Source organism: Apteryx mantelli, chromosome Z (assembly GCF_036417845.1).
Source record: "Apteryx mantelli isolate bAptMan1 chromosome Z, bAptMan1.hap1, whole genome shotgun sequence".
NCBI classification, from domain to species: Eukaryota; Metazoa; Chordata; class Aves; order Apterygiformes; family Apterygidae; genus Apteryx; species Apteryx mantelli.
In genome coordinates, this window is record NC_090020.1 from 8,026,005 (window position 1) to 8,048,626 (window position 22,622).

General features: G+C 44.9%; 1 protein-coding gene across 1 annotated transcript in view; it reads right to left on the minus strand.

Moving 5' to 3' along the window:
* The window catches only part of KANK1 (KN motif and ankyrin repeat domains 1), a 97,602-nt gene that overhangs the window by 41,089 nt on the left and 33,891 nt on the right, over positions 1-22,622 (minus strand). Inside the window, exon 2 of the mRNA XM_067316054.1 lies at positions 10,424-10,540. Within this exon, the coding sequence (XP_067172155.1) occupies positions 10,424-10,460 (37 nt within the window). The 5' untranslated portion in view covers positions 10,461-10,540. The remainder of the gene's footprint in view (positions 1-10,423; positions 10,541-22,622) is intronic.

The window sequence follows — 22,622 nt, forward strand, 5'->3', positions numbered from 1 at the left end:
ATACTTACAACCTCCTTATGAGAGTGACTGCATGCTACAGCTAGATCCCTCACCAGTTAGCATCTACCCAGACAGAGAGTGCAACTGAAAACTTGCCCCATTTCATCATTAACCGTCCACCTGGTTTACCTTCACGCTCAATGAATTTCAACTGCGTGCTATTTTAAGCCCAGTGATCCCTACCCATCTCTGCTTGGAAAAGGTTACAGAAAGAAGCCTTATTGTAGGAGCTAGGAAACCATTCATATTCACTAAAATCCTTTTTACAGACGGTCAGGCATCATTGCTTGTTTTTAATCAGGTGTTAAAACTGAGTCAGGTTGCAGCTCTGCTTTGCATCTCCTGGCAGAGCTTTACCCGTCAGTTCTGCTCTCCCATTTTTCGATGTGAAATTACACAGTGAACATGAACACAAGAGGGAGGGAAAACCCTTGGCTGTAAAAGACAGAAATGAATTCTCAAATCTTGAAGTGCATGTACCGGCTTCTTATGACACAGACAAAGATGGCAAGGCAAACTTGTTTCTGTGGGAACTCAACAGCCTATCTACTGCATCCAGGTGCACTTGAGAAAAACAGGCTGAGTCATTCAGGGGCAGGTGGTTGATCCTGTCAGTCCGGAAGATACTCTGCATCCATCAGTGGTCACCCCCCACTTCCTTGCTTGAGACGAGAGGCGAGGAGGAAAGGAAGAAATTCACGCCTTTGCCAGGGAGACAATACAGGCTACATTTGGGGGGATTTCCTTGCTTTCTGCTTGGGCCAAGACTCTGCAATCAAGCACCATGAATTTATAGTAATAATTACTAATCCAAAAATACCGCATCTCTGCCCCCAAGAACATCCTGGTTATACAGAAGGCTGAGGCAGGAAAAAGTGCCACATAATTTGGGAAAAAGACACAAGTGTCACACGTAACTGATTAGAACCCGTTGGCAAGGCAACACATGCCCATCATTAATGTACTGTGTAAACTGATAAACAGTGCACACAGTACATCACGTAACAGTAGGATCGGAAAAGGATGGTAGAGCTGGAGTGGAGCAGAAATGAAATGGTTCACTTGGTTACACAGAGAGGTGTCTCCTGCGGTTCTGGGAACCACCACTGCGCTCTTTGCTGCAGCCAGTGTCTTGTCCTGTAAGTGTACAGGCTGAGATGGCCTGACTATCCGTGCAAGGGCTTGTAGAGCTGTGGCACCACAACTTTCCTCTAAAAAGGGAGAGGGAGGTAAATCTTCCGAAATTGTCAACAGTGCATATTCCACCGCACTAAAGAACGAAGCTTCTGAGCACTAAAAGCAGGGCATGCACTGGTGGGGAGTGAAGAAGACGCATCGGCGTATCGAAGGGATGGAGGAGGCTGCGCTCCCCAGGGACTGCACCCGGGAGGCGTCACTGCTCGTCCCCACCGAGAGCCAGGGTAAATCCGGGCACTGGCGAGCAGAGCCGGGAGGGATGTCGTGGAACAAGGAGGAGTATCCTGGCAGACAGGCCGTCTGAGAGCGGAGGAAGAGAACAGGACTGTAACTAATGATGTTGAAAATCTGCGGGGTGCTACAGTGGATGCACAGTCTCACGAGCAGATTCAAGTACTGCCAGGCTTAAAAACTACATTACAAGTATCTGTCTCCATGCAGAAAAACAGAAGATAGGAGCAGAAGAGAAGGATTCCAAAACACTTTTTTTTTTGTGAACTTTTTAACTTAAAACATGGAAAAACATACCCATCTAAATTTAGGAATCACAATTTCTGCTGGAGGGACGGGAAAGAAAGGGCTTCCTCGGCTTCCTCTTAGAAGAGGGAGAAAGGGCTTAGCCATGGATTTCTCAAAGTGAAAAAACAATTGTTGATCCTCCTAATCCCTTAAAACATGACTGTTCTCTGATCTTCTGTTTGTGCTTCTGTCATATGCTAATGTCAGTCTGCTCTTCTAGCCACAGCTGTGCATTTTATTGTATTTACTTGCACTGTACTATTTTTCTGAAAGCTGTACACTTTAGATTTGTCAAGCAGCATATACGGGCCCTTAAAAATTGAGCTCTTTGCAAGGATTAGACCTGAAATTCCAGTAACAGCAGCAAAGTTGCACAAGCGCACGTTCGTTTTATCAAATCTTATGCAAACCACAGGATGGTCCTCTAGGCAGAGGGGTTGGTTTCGTGAAGAGAAGGTAGGGAAGGGGCTAGGAGTACATCAACAAACATGCCCCTTAGCAATAATGACTGCTCCAAACCCATGATGTCTGGTTTACATAGGGAGAACAATCTGTTCCCAATTATCAGTTAATTTGATCCTCTCCCTAATCTGACCAAACTTTCAAACCCAGCTATTAAAAACAGTTTCCGCCCTCTCCCTCCCTCCCTCCTTCCCTACCTCCCACTTTGAAACAAGTACTGAAGAGTAACCCAGAAATATCACAGACAGGTTCTGTATATTTAAGGAGAGAAAAACACTGTTATGGAGGGGAAAAAAAATCTAGGCAGATACTCTTTAAAAAGCAGAACACTTAATTACAACATTACAGTGTGGGATAACTAGGGAGGAGAAATCCATCAAGAAAAAGGGAAACGGTTGTGAGAGGGATTAAGAGTTACATTACCTACCTCTACAGGGAAGACCTGAGCGAGAAACATGGACTGAAAGCATAAAAGAATGTGATGGGATCATAACACACTCAGCTACCTCTGCATTTTAATTTTACAGTTTGTGAGGATTCAGTTTTGTCAGAATCTGTGTGAAGAGTCAAGTGAAGAAAAAAAATCACAGGAGACTCTGTCTAACAGCGAATGGGTATATGTTATGAAGAGTTTTTAAAAAATAAAGTCCTTCTGGGGGAAGAAGCCTTATTTGGACGCAGTTGATTTGCTAAACCCCAGACACTGCATGCTGCAACCTGCATCCCACCCCATGGTGGGAACAGGCAACCACCTATTTCTAAGTGTGAGTTCTGAATTAAATCAGAGGGAGGGAGCAAGGGGAGGATGGCCATGAGCAAATTTCTGTCCCCAAACTCTGAGCCGGCCCAATGAGGAGGCACCAGCAGGAATCTGTGCTCTGCCACCACGGGGAGTCGCGTTTCAAGAGGAAGGAAACGGAGATGCAGCAGCAATGCCAACGTAGGCAGCCTGAGCACTCTCTCAACCCCTAAAACCACTGTGAAAACATGATACGGAAGGGTTGCTTTTCTGTCATCTGTAACCTGACGACAACTGACGCGAGAAAGCGGAAGGAGAGGGCGGCTGTCACCGCGGGGACACCAAGGACTTCTGCTCCAGAGGCCACCCCGCAGCACCACTGAGCCCAGGCTTTCCACGTTCACCAAACAGCAGAGAACCGGCTGTAATCCTTCCATCTCCAGCCAAGCCATTTCCCTTGGGCCCATATCCTTTTAAAAGCAGCAAAATCCCATCCCCTCCCACAGGCGCTCTGCCAATCAAACAAATTATTCCCAAGCTGCTTTCTGCAGGTCTGGAGGAAAAGTCAGCAATACTACAGAACATTTTCTGGGGGAAAAAATACACACTCTTTCGGATTAAATGGTCACCAAGATTTGCCGAGTCATATATCTGTATTTACCTTGGGAATGGGACGAGGAAGAGGAAGATGCAGAGAGAGTAATTTTTCAAGGCTGGAAAGAAGTTTGTTGAGTTTTTCCTCTGATACGTGCCTGCCCCGCTACGGGTCCTTGCCCCGACACAAGTCCCTCAGTCCGCTCCTTTACAGGAGCACCTCTCGTCAGCCTGCCGTCCCATCAGGGCAAAGCAGCGACTTCCATCACGGCACCTAAGGGCTTTTCATCACTGTTAATCACCACCAGTTCGGTGAGATTACAGGGTGCCATAAACAGCAAGGCGTGTCTGTTTCGCCCCCGGAGCGTTATTGGCTTTAGAACATAAGATCAGCACCTTTAGCTGCCTCTGGGGGTGCAGAGGGCCATACTTCCCCAGAGAGCAGAAGCAAGCCACGTGCGAAGGTCCAGGTGCAGCCCACGCGGGTGCAATTGGACAGTTCAGGCGTGACAAAAGTGTGCATGACTCCCTGAGCAAGCCTGTATCAGGGAGGAAGAAAAACAGTCTTCTGTCTAGGTGACATGGAAGAAGTCTCTAGAAACCAGCAGAAGATAATCCAAAATGAGACAGATGGCACTACGGAGACTGCAGTAATCTCTGAACAAAAGACAGACCAATTAAATCTTGTCTGTTTCTCACAGTGTTTCGTCCTTCTGCAAAGCATCAACATCTGACATGGCTTTGTGTCTTGGGCCACCTGCTTCCCACCACAACCAATTTCCATTTCCAAGTACTGGTATATCTGGAAGGTACCTCAAGCAGACGGAGAGACTGCTAAGTGTCCTCAGCTCCTAAGGACGCTGTGTTTGCTGTGTCCTTTCAAACTTTCTCCTGGGCCCTCTCCCTGCTGTCTCAGGCCTGAAGGACAGTCTTTAAGCAACAACTCACACGCAAAAGAAGAGGCATGATCACTCTAGTGTCCAAGAAAGGCCTCTAAGTAAAGCTGGACTGATGCAAGTCAGTCCATTCTCAAGCATCCTGTTGTGGCAGCGACAGCACCCTCAGATTACAGATATCAACCAGCTGTTGGAGGAGAAACGATTATCAATCCACGTAGAAAGTTGGTGCTGGCTGTGAGATCACATGCTCCACCTCCAGCCATCAGTCCTTAAGGCAGATCTGGCACCAGTGAGTGGCACCAGTGAGTGTACCGCAGCACGCTCATGGAAATTTTGATATGCTTTATGATAAAGCTGCTGTGAAGTCACTGGCAGCTCACTCACCCTTCACCCCATGGATTTCAGTGTCCCACCCCAGCTTGTTTTTAAGTCCTGGGCACCACCAGAGTGACTCACTAGATCACTCATGGGTGAGGCAGGAGCCAGATCCCAGGGACAGCCCTGCATCCTCCCTGCCCATCCAGGCAACGTGGGAGGACGCAGAAATTCAGCATGCTCCCTCAGTGGCAAGAGTGTCCCACCAGCTGCCAAAACATGCGTTCACAGCACACCCCCCCGGCACCACTGACACTGGTTGCTGTCAGATGCAGGACCAGAGCAGGCAGGGGAGGAAATCCGGGGAGAAGCACCCTCTCACCACACTCTCCCCACTCAACCAAATTACCATTACTTCCATGGCTGATTTGATAAAAATATAAACTTGTCTGAACCCAGTCCTTCCCATCTGCTGAGCTACATGAACTCCTGCCAAGCTCAGGTATCGGTAGCACCATGGAGATACCTTGGTAACATCTAACCCACACAAGTGAAAGCAGCATCCAACCCTCTGCCACGTAGCGACCACACTCCTTCAGCTGCTAACTTTGACAGTTCACTTCTGTAAATTTCCATGCATTGACTGAGGTTCCCTAATAAGCATGGGTGAATACTCAGCTAATAGTATAATTAGTAGCAATGGTCTGCTGCACAGTACTTTCTTCTCAAACTACACTTCAAGTCATTAGGCTGGAAGGCTCTATCAAAATCCCGTGCATATTGCCTAAGATTATACGCTTCACAAAAAATAAATCACCGAAGAGACTCCAGTAACTCACACAAACCTGTAACTAAAAGGAACGTGTATCTACAAATATTCATCAAGAGTTCTTAGAAATCAATGCACAAGATGTATATGATAAAAAAAATTATTCTAAGCAAATATGTGTGTTCTGTTTATTCATTTTAATAGAAGGGGTTAATAAGTCAATAGAAATTTTCATAATACTTCATAACAGTTGCCAAAGAGTTTATATACCACCAGATGGAAAACAAATTTAACAAACTTTTGGTCTTTGAGTCTCACTGAAGTTAGGATCTCCTGTAATGGCCTGATTCTCCGACTAATAGGTACGTAGCTGTTACCTCACTTAGGAGTGAAAAAGCCTGCTCGGATCATGAAGAAAAACTGACCAGAGGGCCGTGCAGTGCTGCAGAGTAACAGTCCACGTTCACAAGAATCAGAGGGACAAGCCAGGCTGCCGCGCTCTAAAACAGTTTGCACCAGTCACCGCAGCCCTGCGGTCACCGCCGCACCGTCGGGAGGTGACGCCGACGACGGTAGCACCGAGCCACAGCCCAGGTTGCGCTTCCGCCGGAGGCTGGACCAGAAACCTCCAGAGCTCCCTCGCAAACTACGGAACGGCAGAAACCACGGCGGGAGACTCCCTCCGCCTGCAGAGACACTGGGAAACACTCCTAACTGTTTAAAATCCCGATGGAAAGTTGCGTACGGGTTTCAGTTCAGAGTTTCCAAGCTCTTGGCTTCGCCTGCCTTGGGAGAGGAGCAGCCGTCACGTTAATGACCGCACACACACTCCCTGCAACCTAAGAGCAGGCAGGATCTGCTGTGCCCGAGCCCCAGGTCAAAAAGGGACAGCCTGGGAGCTTGGGAAAGATGCAGACGTGAAAGACCAGAGGAAAAGGTAAAGAGGAGCAAATCGGGAGCAAAGACACTTGTGCATTGGCTCTTACCAAGAAAAAGGGAAGAGCAGCAATCCCGTGCTTTGCAGGCGCAAAGGGAGCAACAGGAAAGAAGACGGTGAGCTGCAATGATACCACAGCATTAAGAACTGTGTGGGAACCTAGAAGAGGTAAAGCATATCGCCAAGTTAATCATAAAGGGGAAAAGTGAAACGACAGAATGAAGAAGGGATCTGCGCAAAAGCCTTGTTACACTGACCCCTGCAGCCCAGCCTACTGAGGAAAACTGGAAACATTTTTCTTCCATTAAACCCCTTTTTTTTTTGTCCTTGTTAAACAAGGACATTTATGACTGACAATTCTGCAGACTATGGAAACAAAGCACGAGGTGCTTACAGAAGTCAGATGAAATAGATGTTTTCATTATGGTTAAAATAAATACAATTTTTAATCCTTTATCAGTTTCCCATGTTTGCTTTTGCAGCTTCCTTGTTTTCTGCAACAGAATAAATGGCATTGCACTGGAATTTCACATCATTCAGTGCCTTTCAGAATATGTGTTTTGAGAACAGTTTCAGCAAATCACGTATCAGTGAAAGGCATTGAAAGCGAGCCAGAAGTACTTCCAAACTGCCAGGTAAATTTTAGACTGGTGTGTACTGTGAAGTTTGCAGTTGACTGGAGCACCTTTCTACAGATTTCATTACAAAAATATTTGCAGAGCCTCATTAGATAGATGATTTATGCATCAGTCTCAGCGAGCACAGAAGCTAACAATTGCTGGAAGTTTCACCCAGAGGTTAATGAAGACACCATTACTATTTTGAGAAGCAATCACCTCAATTTTTTTTTTCCCTTGAACTCTGCATAGAGAAATTAATCGGTATCGTGCACCAAAACAAGGCCAGCCTTCCAACAGCTCCCTGCAGATCCCGGATATTCCCCAGCTCCTGCTGCAGCGGCTTGGGCAAGTACATGAAATATTCTGGACTTCCACAGCACATCTTAAACCTGCTGAGTTTCCCCGACTGATCAGTAAGCTCAAATACCACTGGCGCAGGCCCTAAGCAGCAAAGAAACGAGACTACCCAGAACCTCACTGTTAAAATGCAACAACTTGTTCTGCAAGTACCAATTTATCTATCGGCAGCATTAGAGAAACTTAGGCTATTTTCTGAGCAGACTGCACAACGTTAGCAGAGCCTGGACCAACCATTAGAAGGAAGGCTCTGAACAAGCAAGACACTGATTTCCAAAACGCCTGAGGATGAACAAAAACATGTGTAGCTCACAGAAATACAGTTTGCTACAAGACCTCTGTGCAATGAAACCAGGAACAGAATGATAAAACTTGAAGTTAGTAATTTGCCAGCAAACAGAACTATTGACAAACAGCACTGAGGTCTAAATCACAGCCTCTGTTATTTATTAGCCAAATTTAAAGTAAATGTCTTTGCTGAAATATGCAAGAGGCAGTGAAATTTATGATCAGTGCTTTCATGATAAAATCATAATAAAGCTTTGTAGCTTATCTCACACACGCACTCACTGAAAATATTTACAGCTAATGTAAAAAAAGAGCTCTATACAAATGCAAAATAGCTTGACTCTTTCCTGCAAACAAGTTCCAAATTCAAGCATTCCTCTATAGATTTTATCTGCATATAGGCTCACATACCAAAAAAAAATTTACCAAAACGGCACACAGGCACAGTCATTTAACAGTGCAGGTACTCACATTCTCGAGTTAACCAAAGAAAACCACTGTTCCTTAGTCACCTCGTACTTGAATGCCGCTGAACATGTGGTCAAACTTGCCAAAATATTCAAGTAACACAAACGCAGCTTAGTAGTCCGTAACAAGTCTTTCTAGTTCTTTTTCCTGTTGCTGATTGATTCAGAGGGTGCAGAAAACACCACCCCTGAAGTTTGTCTTTCCACTCTTAGAGCGCCGTGCAATTAAGAAACTTGCTTCAGTACCTCCAACGCCCAGATCTGCTCATCTGAGGGCATTCTCTCCCAGCAGCATAGCAGGATAACAAACCCTACCCCATACCTGTAGCCCCGTACTCTGCCCGTGATGAACTGCTAGGGATTTGGAGACACCGACATACACGGCTGCGTGTTGGAACGCTGGCCGCAAGGGTTTGCAAAGCCAACAAGTCCTGACAGTCTCTGCAAAATGTTGTCCAATTTACTGTGGAACTAAATACTTGTAATTCACTATAGCATCTTTCTATGAATAAGGGAACAAACAGCTTCTGTTCCGAAAGAAATCTTGTTTGCATAACAATCCTGAAACTAAAACTTCGTCTTGCATTAACACATCCCCAGCACAAACACTTAGCTTCTAGACTAACCTGCCAGTCTATCGGCATTTTCCAGCAGACAATTGGAAGGGGAAGGGGGAAAAGAAAAGCGGAAGGGGGAAAAAAAATTACTAAACCAATTAGCAACACTCCATGCACACACTTTTTCTTTCCTTGTAAGCAGATGGAATTGTTCTGCATGACTTAAGTTAGAAGTGTACTACTGAGAAAAAAAAAAAGTCAAGTTATGTGGGGTTTAGGCAGTAAACAGCTAGAGCTGCAGAGTTTTTTGAGGTCTGCCCTCTCAAAAAGGATTACAAAATAACAGTTTTTCTTAGACAATGTGCTTCCAATTGTATGCGAATATGGAATATAGTTCTTTTACTTTCTTTTGTGAGGGGAGGAGGGAGGAACACACTTTTTTAGCACTCTCAGGGGTTTAATAGCATTGGTAAATTCAGCCTTAATCAATGAAGAATGGTAACTCCGATGGCTTCATATAACTTCCACTAGTTGTCTAGAAAGACTTCTTATTTTGCATAAACCTCAGATACTGGCATTACCTATTTTTAATTTCCTCCACACAGAATGCTTTAATCCCTTGCACTATTTAGAAAAATTCTATAGTGAGCATAGCCAGTAATTTGGGATTTGATTGCATACCAGAACATCCCTTTAAACTAGGTTAGTGCTAAAACCCACCAGATAAGCCAATTCTCAATCATTTGAACATTTGAGCATTTGAACAAGAGCAGAGGAGGGGAAAAAAAAAACTGCTCAAATTTCTATTTACATTCACAACACAAAGATATTTAAGGCTCTTTCACAGGACATTCAAAGTTCTCCCAACCACCCCAGCCTGTGTTGATAAACCCATTCCCCATCATACCTACATTAGGAAGTCTCAGAAGAGTGCCCACAAGCTCCTGCCATGCACTTGAAATTTTCCATATAATCCCAACGTAGAAGCCTCAGCTTTAGTGGGCTAAAGCTATGTTTGTGCAGTGATCAGGAGAACAAGAAAATATTGACACAACTGCAAGAGAGACACTGCCGCTGTGCTTTTGTCAATCATTCTGCAATCTCTGCTCTCTCCTGACCTATCAAAGCTTCTCCGCAACCTTTGAACACCCCAAGCAATTTGTTTCAAAGAGCAGCACCAAACCAAAATAGACATCTCAGGATCTTCTCAAAACAGCAAAAAAGTGAAACGAACCCAACACCTACACTTGACGTTTGTGCTTTTGTATTTTGCTGAGAACCAAGAAACCACAATTAGCTTGACACATAAGGGTGATCAGGAAGGGCTGCAGATTCTGCATGTAAGACCTGATTAATCTCACCAATTAATTACAAACACAGCACAACAGCCACATGACTTTTTGCTCAGCCTCTCCGATAGTCTGGTGTAAACCAGCGTAGCTCTGTGAAAGCAGACGGAGCTACATACTGAAAGATTCAGGTGCCAGTCTTTATATTTTTGCAAACAACTTCCCACACTTCAAATATTTTAACAATTGTCAGGAAAAAAGACAGCCAGACTCTGATCTACCAGGAAATTAGTTTTCAGTATTTAGTTTTAACTGCTGCCACCACACCTTTCTGCTAGTGTCACAATTCAAGAAAAAAAGTAAGTTAAAAAATGTAATAACCAAAAGGAGAAAAAAATGTTCCCGATTAGTTACCTGTAGCACTGCCATTAGCATTTGCTGTGTAGGCCATGTTTGCTCAGTGACACGTCCAGAACTAGGTTGTTAGGTGTCATGCAAATGTCATGCATCAAGTCCAACCAGACATGCAACCTGAAACAAACAAGAAAAAGGCAGTTAAAAACACACGGTTTTAAGCAGTTTACCTACATTGAGCAGTAGGCATTTCTCAGTGTCCAAGGTCTTATCTTTACTGCAGAGCTCACTCCAGTAACAACTCAGTGATATTCCTCCTAATTAGAGTCCCATCTACCCACAAAATCCCTCAGCTGTAGTGGTGCATGAAGTTGTGGGCTCTGTGCCAACGTCTAAGGATAACTGGCACTCCCGATCACTCCTGGATGAGGACTTAACCAGCTGGATTTACAGCTGGCCTTGGTGGGTTTGGGGTGTTCTTTTGGTTTGTTTTTTTTTTGGTCTATCCTCATCTTTTCAGCAGTTTGTCTCTAACTTTTCTTGTACCAGGGCAGCTTCCTCAAAGCGTACGCAAAGTTTTAGATCGTCCAAAGTTTTATATAAGCACGGTTAGAGGTAATGTCAGGTAGAGCAGCACGGTTACCACATCCACACCCATGCAGACCGTGCAGGACGGCTGCAATGCCTTCGCTCAGATGTCACCGAAGGGACATACCCAGCAGACGAGGTACAGCCAAAAGCAGCCCCTGCATCCCTACGTGCCGATAAACCACTCGGCCGATGGCTGCTGTGCCAAAGGCCTGCGCAGGGGAGCAGAGCTGCCGCAGACCCAACACAGCTGCTGGTCCGAGCGGTTTCACTGCTGGCTCAGATATTTTGGTGCTTTGCTTTTAACCCGCATGCTGCAGGGTCAATAGGTGTATATGAACTCCGGCCACAACGACTTAAACCAAGAAGTGGCACTTGCCTTAGGCTCAGGCTGTCGATACAGAAAAAGGACGCTTTCGTCCTAAGCAGGTGACGGCCGAGCAAAACCGGCAGCAGCTCTGCAAACCAACCTTGCTGAAGGGGCTCTGGCTACTCCTTCTCTTGCCCACTGTAAGAGCAGTCTGACCGCGACCCTCATCCTCAGGACAACAAAATTTAACTCAGTCAGTACTGCCAAGAAGCCTCCTGTTGGCTCCGATTCAAGTTTTCTACAATCCGAACAGCATTTTGTTTTGTTGACTCAGACAGGTGGAGCTTAGCTGGATGAAGAACACCCCGCTTCTCCGACCCCAGTCTGACTTACACTGACAGCTCCTCAACAAACCAGTCACATTTTTCCAATTATATGCGATTTGGTTCTGACAGTAGGTGCATAGAAGTATTTATATGCTAAGCAGATTAGCAAACAAAAAGAAAATCCAGCAAAGAGCACAAACACAACGTGAATCCTAAGTCAAAGATATACCAGCTGAGAAATTAGCTGTCTCTTATAATTGATGGAGCTCCATCACAAAGGCTAACATAGCTTAATTTTCCCTATCTAGAAACAAAAGCACAAATCTCTTCATTTTTTGGCATGATCTTGACATTAATTTTCCATGAATGTGGAAAAAATCTCCATTGCAACCCCTCCTCCCCAAGCTCCCCCATATATTCTTAAATTTACGGTTTCTTGTTGAAGGAATGGCAGGACACAAAGCTGTCAAAAAAACCAAATGAGCAAAAGGTTACAAACAACAAAATAAAGTGGGCATCCAGCACAGGCTGTGATGCAAAGTGGCCCATCACAAGATTCCAGGCATAACGATAATATCAGATTTCTGAAACAATGAAGCATAGTGAGAAAGAACGGAAATTCATCTAGCCAGCTGAGTTTGCAGCCAGGACCAAAGTTTAAAATCTGTGAGCTTTTAGCAAAATATTAACTACTCCTTTGCAACAGGAGAAGTTCTAAAGCATCACTCCTGTCTCTGCCTTTGCATTCAGTACATAAAGTCATGCTTTAAGTTCAAGGAAGGCAACTTTCACCTATCACAATGAATATTTACACTGAAAAAATCATCACCTATTTACACTGCAAGCCACTACCCGATATCTCAAGGTGATACTCAGCAGGTCATTAAACACTACCAGCGGTGCACCCAAAGGTAAACAGGGCTGAATTAATTCACACGCTTCCAATGTGCCCAGCATGGCTCTGTGCCTCTTACAGCCCAGCCTCGAACAGTAACAGGCGTGTTCCTCTACTTCTGCTATGTACTTTTACTATATACTGCTGCAGCACAGTGGCTTGGCCCATTATAAAACTAACACAGTAAAATATCCACACCTTTTAATGTAGCCCTTTCGTTATCAGGCAACTCCTGCAACTCTATTCCCCTTGAAGCAAAGAGAGCCAGTGGGAGACTCTGCTGAGGAAACCTGCCACGGATTTGCATCAGTCAGGCGCAAGTCTTCTGCACACCTTCAGCTTCTTCTTCAGCGCTCCTGCAGGGCGGGATTTGCACTAGCTTACTCGTCTCGCTCCATGTGGCTGCACAGCTACTACTGCTGACACAACCAAAGCTGTGAGACTGTGCAGCTAGGGATTGGTAAGGGGAGAGGAGAAGGGAAGGGGGCTGCGTGGTTGAATTGACCTTTTTTAGTAGCAATGCAGTCCCAAATAAGGGAAAGTCAGCCACAAAACTGAAGTCATAATTAAACCCACGCTGTGGTATGTCTGGGAACTTCTGTGATGGGTTTAAAAGCAGAATTTGTTACGCTTCGCCCTATAGGTTTACAGAAATACCTGCTACCCCTTTTGTAAACAGGCTTCAGCATATGCATGGTTTTGGTTAGTACCGAAGTAGACTGGAGCGTCTGCACCTTAATAGCCAGAAGCTAAAGAGATTTAGCGCAAACTTTAACCACTGTAGAGAGCACCACAAGCAGCATCACTTTAACTGCATCTCCACTGAAGTCACTCCTTTAATCCAGACCTCAGGCCTTGCCTTCACAAAAAAGGCTGAGCAGTCTTCCTTCTCGTCAGTGCTTTTGGCTCAGTCAGGTGGCTTTAAATTCCTTCTCACCACTTCTTAGAAAACACATCATTTGGTACTATATGCAGGGTTTTTAGAGGTACAGCTTCAGAGTTGGCTACCTGCTTCAAAAGCACTAGTCAGCATCATGAGCATGCATGAGGAGAGCTTCCTAATAGCGAGAGGCAAATACAGTTGAGGGAAGAATTGTCATAAAATTAATAAGACACTGCTGCAAGCCAAAAGAGGGCCTGAGGTCTACATTTTGTTGTGGCTTAAAGAGATATAATTGAACTGGTACAAACTTCCTGCTGGATGCACTTCCATTGGTTTCAAAGTTGTGCAGGCTTAAGTACTTCTGTTAAGAAACAAACTCACGTCTAGTTAAAACAATGCATCTTCTAAGCTTAAATCAGGATTAAGAAAACAATTCATGAAATGATTTCAGTCCATCAGATAAGAAAAAAGGGAAAAACATAAGGTCTAACCATTTTCTACCTAAGGCAACTGGAAGAATTGGTTTCTTTCTTTTTTTTACATGAAGTGCAACTCTGGTTGACAACTTCCTATTAAACAGCTGTCTAAGCATGGAGAAAATCTAATCTAGAAGAATTTATGAAACTACACTCACATGCATTAACCATTTCTAGAACAGTACTGAATGTGATTTCACCAGCCGCACATACTAAGCATAGCCGCACTTCTAGACTACAGTCTCGTGTGGGCAAAGTACCGGATGACACAGGAGATCAACTCAAATACCCAGGGGAAGAAAACTTGGCCTGCTCTACCGAAGCACATTCTCCACTACAGACATCCTACAAAAGAAAATTAGTAGAGCAGCTAACATATTCCACTCCCAACTCCACTTTCTGCCCATGTGTTTTTACATGCTTACCCCATGCCCGCCTGTGAACAGTGATTTACAGACCCAAGGGCAAATGCAAAACAAGCAGAGACTAGCTATATAAAGTGTTATTGCTCAATGAAGCAGTTGTTTAAAGTGTTTTGAATTAGATATTCAAACTCTGCTGTGCCCTGAGGTTCAATAGCAGGAACCTTAAACACAAATCCAGGATCCTCAGTTTCTGCAAACTATCACGACATGCTAGTTTTTACAGGTTTTTTCATAATGGGAATTCCTTAGGCAGAACATAAAGCACAACCCTGCCCTAATCACAAGGGACAAGAACCTTGCTTCTCCTTTGTGCTCCATCTCGTCAGGTCACCTACATCTACGATGGTATGTCTGAATCAGAAATATTCAAATATACATCCGTCCTGGCATCCACATAGCAGAGCTGTAGACTCAGAGGCACAAACCTTGCAGAGAACCCAAGCCCCCATAGGATCCTGGGTTTTCAGACTTCCCATTTTGTCTGATGTTTGCAAGAGATGCTTAGGACTGGAGAATGTGGAGTTTTGATCTAAAAGCAGTTGTAGAAAGGCAGAACAGCAATACAGTAATTAAAAGTGAATACAGTAATTAGAAGAGAAATACAACTCAGCTCTTAATCTGGAAAAGCAACCACAAATGCCTCTCCGTCCAGAGGCAGCAGTTGCTTGTGGGAAAGAGTGATGATGCACGAACACTCATTTTTGGAGTCTGAAGACAACAGGCCTTGGCTTCCCAGGCAGCTGAGCTTTCGGGTAAGCAGATATGCATATCACTTTTCCTTTTTGTCATGGCATGCATGGATCGTTAAGACTAAATGGTCACATAAACCCCTGAACACAAGCTTCTGATCTGCAGAAGTATCTTGAACCAGTCAAGGGATGAGTCCAGTGATGCTGCTGCTTAAGACCTGGACTAAGAGTAGGATAGTTGTGGAGTACAACTTTGCTGGATTCAAAATATTGACTTGGTTTGTTCAGAGATTTCAGGGGAGAGGTCCAGGAGAGAAATGAGCTCTATAACCATGTCCAGCAGGCGCCAAGTGGTGATTAACCAAGCCTGTGATACATGCTAGTCAACCCATGAGATGCCACACTTGAGGAAGGACTGATACTGCTCAATTTTTTTTTCTACCTGACACTTGCTCAAATATCATCCTAGAACTTGCCCAGTTTCATCCTGCAAGATATAGATGACATTTGCCAACAAGAGCCAAGATAAATGCAAGATCTGTCTAGACACATGGATGGCACTCTCTCTAGATACAGGAAGAAATTGACACTGGAAATCCTTCCTTCTGCTCAGCCAGAGGTGCCAGCACTTTCCAAACCTGTGTGATTCTACAGGAAATAAGAATGCTTGCAACCTAATTCAAGTTATAAACCAAATGCGCCAGGTGCAGCTGAAATGAAGCAAGGCTGGAAGCCAACAGACTGGGAACAATTTTAAGTTTCACCTAGTTATTTAATCACATAACGATTAACCCATTCACATACATTCTAGACCCAATATCTTCTTAATGTTGCTGTCCACATCACAAGCAAAGCTATACAAGTTCAGTGTCCCGCGTGAGTCTCACTAACTGAGCAAAATAAATCACTAACAGAGGCTGTTTGCCTAGGCCCTTCTGGTCTAGCCCACCCCAAACTGCAGCAGTCAAAATCCTGGGGTCAGTGGTTCCTGCAGCCCCTCCCATAGTGGTCGGTTGTGATACAGTCTCCTCCATCAGCACACATGATGCTTAGGACAGAGACAATACATACTACATACAGTATAATAGGCAGCTTATTCGGGGCTGTATTTAAGCAGGCAATCAAAAAAAAGCCAAGTCTTACTATGGTATCTTCTCCTCCAACGCCCCCAGAGAAGCACATTTCTGCAGGATCGGCAGTAGGACGGGAGCAAAAGCAGCCATGTAAATCCTTTCAGCAGGCAAGTTAATTAACAAGATACGGCTACGGTCAGCATGAATTTACCTGCCTGCCTTCCTCACTCCCTCCACTTACAGCATGGGCCTGTAAAGGTCTCCTTTCAGCAGAGCTCCAGGCAAGAGCTGAGCTAAGCTCTGCTGGGAGGAGAGCGATGGCTCAGAAACTCTGGGACCTGAGTCAGCAAGCTGAAGGAGCAGGACGCCCAGAGAGCACCTCACGAAGGCACGTTCTTCCCTTCCGCCGCAAAAGCGAAAAATCAGGCCCAGCTCTGAGCTTTGATGCTTTCGGTCCACATATTCCCAGCTACTGCAGCGTCAAGCTCCAGTTCCCAAGTTATGTTGGAATTAATCATTAGTTACTTTCACTGGGATGTCCGAAACTTTCTCCCCCTGCCCCCCCCCCCCACTCTGCCATCTAAACACGCATGCACTGAACTGTCTGCCTGCCTTTTTACTTCTGCAGGCAGAAAATACATTTTCAACTCTCAGTAACCCAAAGGTCTGAGGGGTATTCAGGTTTTTGCATGCTTAAAAATGATCTCCTCCTGATCTCCTGAACTGAGCTTCCAGAAAGCTTCTATTTCACTCTTCCAGGCCACTTACCTACCATATAAGAGCTGGGCTTTATTAGACTGCTTTTAGAGGCAGCAGAACTGAAAACGTCTCAGAAAATGCACACATATGAGAATCTTTCAAACACAACTGATTCTTATAGCTACTTTAAAAAACCTAGTGATTTTCTGAATCTCCCCAGCAGCGCTCTATCACCTTCATTAACAATGACAGCAATGCTCTAACAGCAGCTGTTACGTTTTAATTACCCTTCATAAGGAGTTATCCAGAAAAGAAACCAGCTGTTCTGCACAAACCACTCATATTGACTTGCTGGTACCATGCAACAGAATTCAAAATACTACCAAGCAGACACGCAGATAGCAAGCACCCCATGGGATCAGACAAATGGATCATCTAGACTATTTTGTTTTCAATAGCGGCAACAGGAGATACTATTTGAGGAGAGCGCACAAGCCTGACATGACTGACAGTCCATTCTTGTTGTGCTCTCCCAGCACCCACAACCACTGGACTGGGAAGGTCAGAAGCTACATCCCTACCTCCTCATTTTATTATCTGTTTAATTTGCTTGTGAATTCATCTAATCTATTTTTGAACCTGCTGATACCACCTGACTCTGCGGCCTCTTGGGGCAGGAAGTCAATACCCACCGGGTAAAGAATTATTTTCTTTTTTGTTTTAAACTAATATCCTACCAATTTCATCGAGTGTCACCCAAGTTACTGCATTGCAGGACTTGGTGAACCTCAGTGCCAATTCATCTTATCCACACCCCTAATGATTGTATAAACCTCAACCTTTGCTCCCAGCTGAACAGCTCCATCTTTTTTGGCTTCTCCTTATAAGCACCTCCATGGCCTAGATCATTTTGCTTACCCTTTTTTGTACCCTTACATGTATAGTCACCATCTGAAAGACCCTCATCATAAACAGTCTTTTACTAAAACTTGGCCACCAGCAAGAACAACCTTATGACACAGAGCAAAGTACACGCAATACTTTTCTTTCTAGCATGCCCAGCTTGGCTATAGCAACCAGCTAATACATGAGAAGGAAAAACTTAATTTTACTAATTTTTGTCAAGCAACTAAGAGTTAAAACAGCAAAAAAACCCCTTATCAGCAACTTTTTCTAGTATAGGCCAGAGGTTGGACACAGTTCTCCAAGGTATCTAAATGTCCATCAGGTAGGCCTAGCGGGCTTTAGGTAACCATACCTGTTCTTCAAGGTCCAGCTGACCCAGTATCAGCCAGGAGAGGCAGTTCTCACTGTTTTTTCACTAACAGGATCAGTACTGAGTAGTAAAAGGAAATCTTTGCATGGATTCTGTACGTTATATACAGCATGCTTTTGGCGCTCCTGATAAAGTTGGACCACAATCTTCTCAGTTTGCCCAGTCTGCTGATTTGGCGGTCCATCATGTGTAAGAGCGTGATCTTTGGTCGCCCACTTTGAGTGTGAACATGGACAGGTACGTTCAGATGACACCCTGCACAGAGCCCTGCAAGGCCCCCACCTCCTGCAGCCCACAAAAATTCCCAAGCTAGCCAGCTGTTCTGGAAGTCATTCCAGACGTTATTACTGTCATCACACTACGTTACAGAAGGAAAAAAAAAATCCCTTCACAAGGCTGTACAGCATTGTAACTCAGAAATCAATTTCTTTTTATAGTAGAGCAAAAAAAAAAAAAAACCTAGAAAAAAACCATAATCTAGGGCAGAGAAAGCAACCCCTTTTTTTTTTTTTAAACATATATATATACCTGAAATTCCTGACGCGTGATGTTGGAGACACTCCCTTTGGCTTATGCCAATGAATAATGAGTCACATGAAAGTACATGAATTCAGGCCGGTACAATATTGCTATGGGTTGTAATGCTTGCTGTGACAGGGAGCCCAAAGGATGCAACTGGGCTATCCACATTTTTCTTGTGGAGAGGTGGGAGGAAAGAGGCTTTTATGGTTTGAAGTCGTTCAAGTCTGATAGCTCTTCAAGAGGGAAACAAAACGCTTGTTGAGCAGCCTATTCATGCACCAAGACAAAGACCTAAACCCAGCACCAATAACAAACAAAAAGACTTCAAGAAGAGGTGTTAAATTATAAGAATGCATGCACAGGGGGATTATGCATACAGGCCAGCTGCACAGCACCTCTGGCCTCCAAGCGCTGACAACTCTGGAACTGCTGGACCAGCAAAAGCTCTTCCATCTCCTCCTGTACAGCATGTACCTAAACTCTAAATCACATTTTTTCACTCAATGGGGCAGGACAAAACACAGCATCTCCCTCACTCACTTGGCTTAAATATAAAATGCTTTCTAACAGTTGTAAACACACATGTGCAGATCCCAACAGTTTGAAATGCATTTGCTTGTTTAAAGGGTAGATAAACTTAAAGGTTGAGATCAATAAACCAGTCAAGGATGTTTACAAAGCAGCTTATGAAATGCACCATGATGTCATTTAGGCTTTTTGCCTAAGACAAGCTGCCCAAACTCTGGTAAACAGACAAATTTAACTCTTCTATAAAGTGTCCATGTATTTAGTTTTCGGTGACAATTCATATGCAGTGGTACAAGCATGAACCAAATTTAGAGGCAGACAGACATATCTCAGTCTGTCTCTTCTTCTGATTTTAGGTCTGAGAAAGAGTCCTGAGATGCTACACATAGTCAGAGCAGCTATAAATCTACCAAGACAAAAGGGTGACATGCATTGCAACCATGGTTTTGGGTAACAGTTGCTAACTTCACAGACCTGCGTGTCCAACAGCATTTGCCCATGTATTTATTCCACAGTGGTCTCCAGCTGACGGGGTATCTTTACATGAGACAACTCCAGCAGCAGACCAACTTTGTCCCCAGTCTAGCCCTATACACAGCTCCCTGCCCAAACCAAGACCCCAATTCCTGGTAGTTTCTTCCACAACCCTGTTCTTTTTCTGCTAGAGGTATTGTGGACTTCAATATCAACCTCTCCTTACCATGCAGGAACAGGGGAAATGATAGTTTCTTTTTTCCCCCCACAGAGAACTTGGAAAACTGTTGGAGCAAGGAGACAGTACTCCAGAGGCTGCTCTCTCACTTTTGCTCTATCATGGCTTACAACAGAGGACTGTCAAGTCCCGTTGCCCATGCTACTCTACAGCCCACACCATCACTAAACACCAGACTACATCTACAAACTCAAAAATAACATGGGCCCATTCATCTGTAAGTTGCTGTGACCATTCTGAAGTGCAGAGGGACTGTAGCTCCTTGCAATGTTTCTGCTGCACTGAGACCTCAAGCATGCTGCTTCCTCTCTCGGCCAGAGAAGACACCAGAAACATCCTCCAAGTCTCTTCCCCCTCCCACCCCATTACACAGCATCCCTCAAGAACAGCCAACATGCATGTACACTTATTCTTGCCTCCTTCCCTGGCCACAGACCATCTGTCTAAGGCCTCCTCCTGCCCCCTCAAGACAGAAGCTAGCAGTTCCTTGATGCAGATGCTTCGTGAAAAGTTTGCATTCATCCCAGGGGTACGTAGGTTTCTCCAGTTCCTCCTCCAGAGCCACCGTCTCCACGCCATGGCCTGTGGAGTACAGATGTCCACATACCAGAGGGAGGGACATGGGATTTCACAGTAACAAATACCTGCCAGCCACCCTACAGCACTCCAAAATCACCCCTCGTTAGCAAGCATGCAGAGGGGTATTAATCCACCTAGTGTTTTGACCTGGAGCTGACTGTCTGGAAGAGCTGCAGCCGAGCACGATGGAGAGAGGTGAGCTAGGTATTTTCAAACACTCCCCACTTAACAGTTTGCTGAGAAGGATTTGTCAGCTTAAATGCCACCGCCTTGCACATGGCCAAAACCATCGTGCTGTATACATCCAGCCGCAGAGTACCTACCCCACGTGAGGGAGGTGATCTCAAACTGGGACAAGGCACTTGTCCTTTAGAAGGACTGTTCTCTGCTGCTAGCCAAATGAACGTTCAAGCAACTTGTTCCTAACGCCTAGGAACTTCCTCATTTAATGCAAGTAATATAGGTCAGCATCCAGTTCACACACACTCTCTTCCCCTCTTTCCTACGAGAGGGTTAGCTAACACTTGTATAAATTATTCAAAGCACCTTCTTGTGTTCATGCCCGGCTTCTTTTTCAAACAGCTATACTGCAGCAAATTCTGAGAAGTGCATACACACTTGGAAGCGCGCTGATCGGTTACGCAGAATTTTTTTTTTCCTCCTCTCAGGGAGCCAGGCACTAAAACTCAGTGAATTATCTCTCTCGCTCAAGTATTCTCATGTAATTCCTGTGCTTGGTTCCTGGCATGACATAAATATAGCTTCTTTAAACCTGTCACAGGTAGCCAGGTAGGAGAGGAGCTCACAAGCACAGAGGTGCTCAGCTTTCTGGACATGAGCAGTACCGCTGGTACGTGCAGGATCAAGGCCTACAGCACTGAAATCCCCTTTTGCACAAGTAAGTCACATCCCAGTAAACTAGGGTTTCATGCATTTCGCTCTTCATTTCATTTTGCTGACACTAGCAAACACACTTTACGTACAAGGGGCCATCTACGTCTCACGTACATTCCAGAATCAAGCCTGTAATCCCCCCAATGAACTATGGATCTAAAAGTCACGTTCCCAGAGCCCTGTGATAGCGGATCAAATCTATGCAAACTGCAAAAAGCCTACCTTTCTGTGTAGATCCATGCCTTTAAAAACTTTTCAATTGTTTATTACTGGCTAACAGCACATTAATGAAGAAATAACAAAATAAAACCCATCTTTACCAATCACCATATGAGTGCACAGACATGAATGTATGGCTGCCTATCGTTCATCACTGATCAAATTCTGGGGGGAAAAAAAAAGGAATACATGAATTTATTCTTCTGAAGAGCAACACAGCAGGGCCTGTCAATGAAACAATGCAACTGCAATGTGATTCATGTGTTTCTCTGCAAAATGCCACTCCTAGGCAGGAAACTACGTAGCATGTATAAAACTAAAACTAAATCGGCTGTTCTTAATAACAAGGGAGAGTGGCTTTCACATTCAGACGCGTTGTCTGCAGAACAAAATAAAATTAATGCACTACTACTAATGCCCTCCCAAAACCCATCCTAGGCGCTGGCAGAGGGGCACCTTCTTTGTTGAGGTTATTCCTATCCACAACCCAATTCCCTAAGAAAGTAACCTAAGAAAGTAACCTTTATTATCAAGTTCTCCCCACCTGCAAAGCACGGAATGACTGGCTGGGTAGATGAGGGGAGAGCAGTGGATGTTGTCTTCCTAGACTTCAGCAAGGCTTTTGACACTGTCTCCCATAGCATCCTCATAGGGAAGATCAGGAAGTGTGGGTTAGATGAGTGGACAGTGAGGTGGATTGATAACTGGCTGGATGGCAGAGCTCAGAGGGTGGTGATCAGTGGTGCAGAGTCTAGTTGGAGGCCTGTAGCTAGCGGTGTCCCCCAGGGGTCAGTACTGGGTCCAGTCTTGTTCAACTTCTTCATCAATGACCTGGATGAAGGCACAGAGTGCACCCTCAGCAAGTTTGCTGACGATACAAAACTGGGAGGAGTGGCTGATACCCCAGAGGGCTGTGCTGCCATTCAGAGGGACCTGGAGAGGCTGGAGAGATGGGCAGAGAGGAACCTCATGGAGTTCAACAAAGGCAAGTGCAGGGTCCTGCACCTGGGGAGGAATAACCCCATGCACCAGTACAGGTTGGGGGTTGACCTGCTGGAAAGCAGCTCCGTGGAGAAGGACCTGGGAGTGCTGGTGGACACCAAGTTAAGCATGAGGCAGCAATGTGCCCTTGTGGCCAAGAAGGCCAATGGTATCCTGGGGTGCA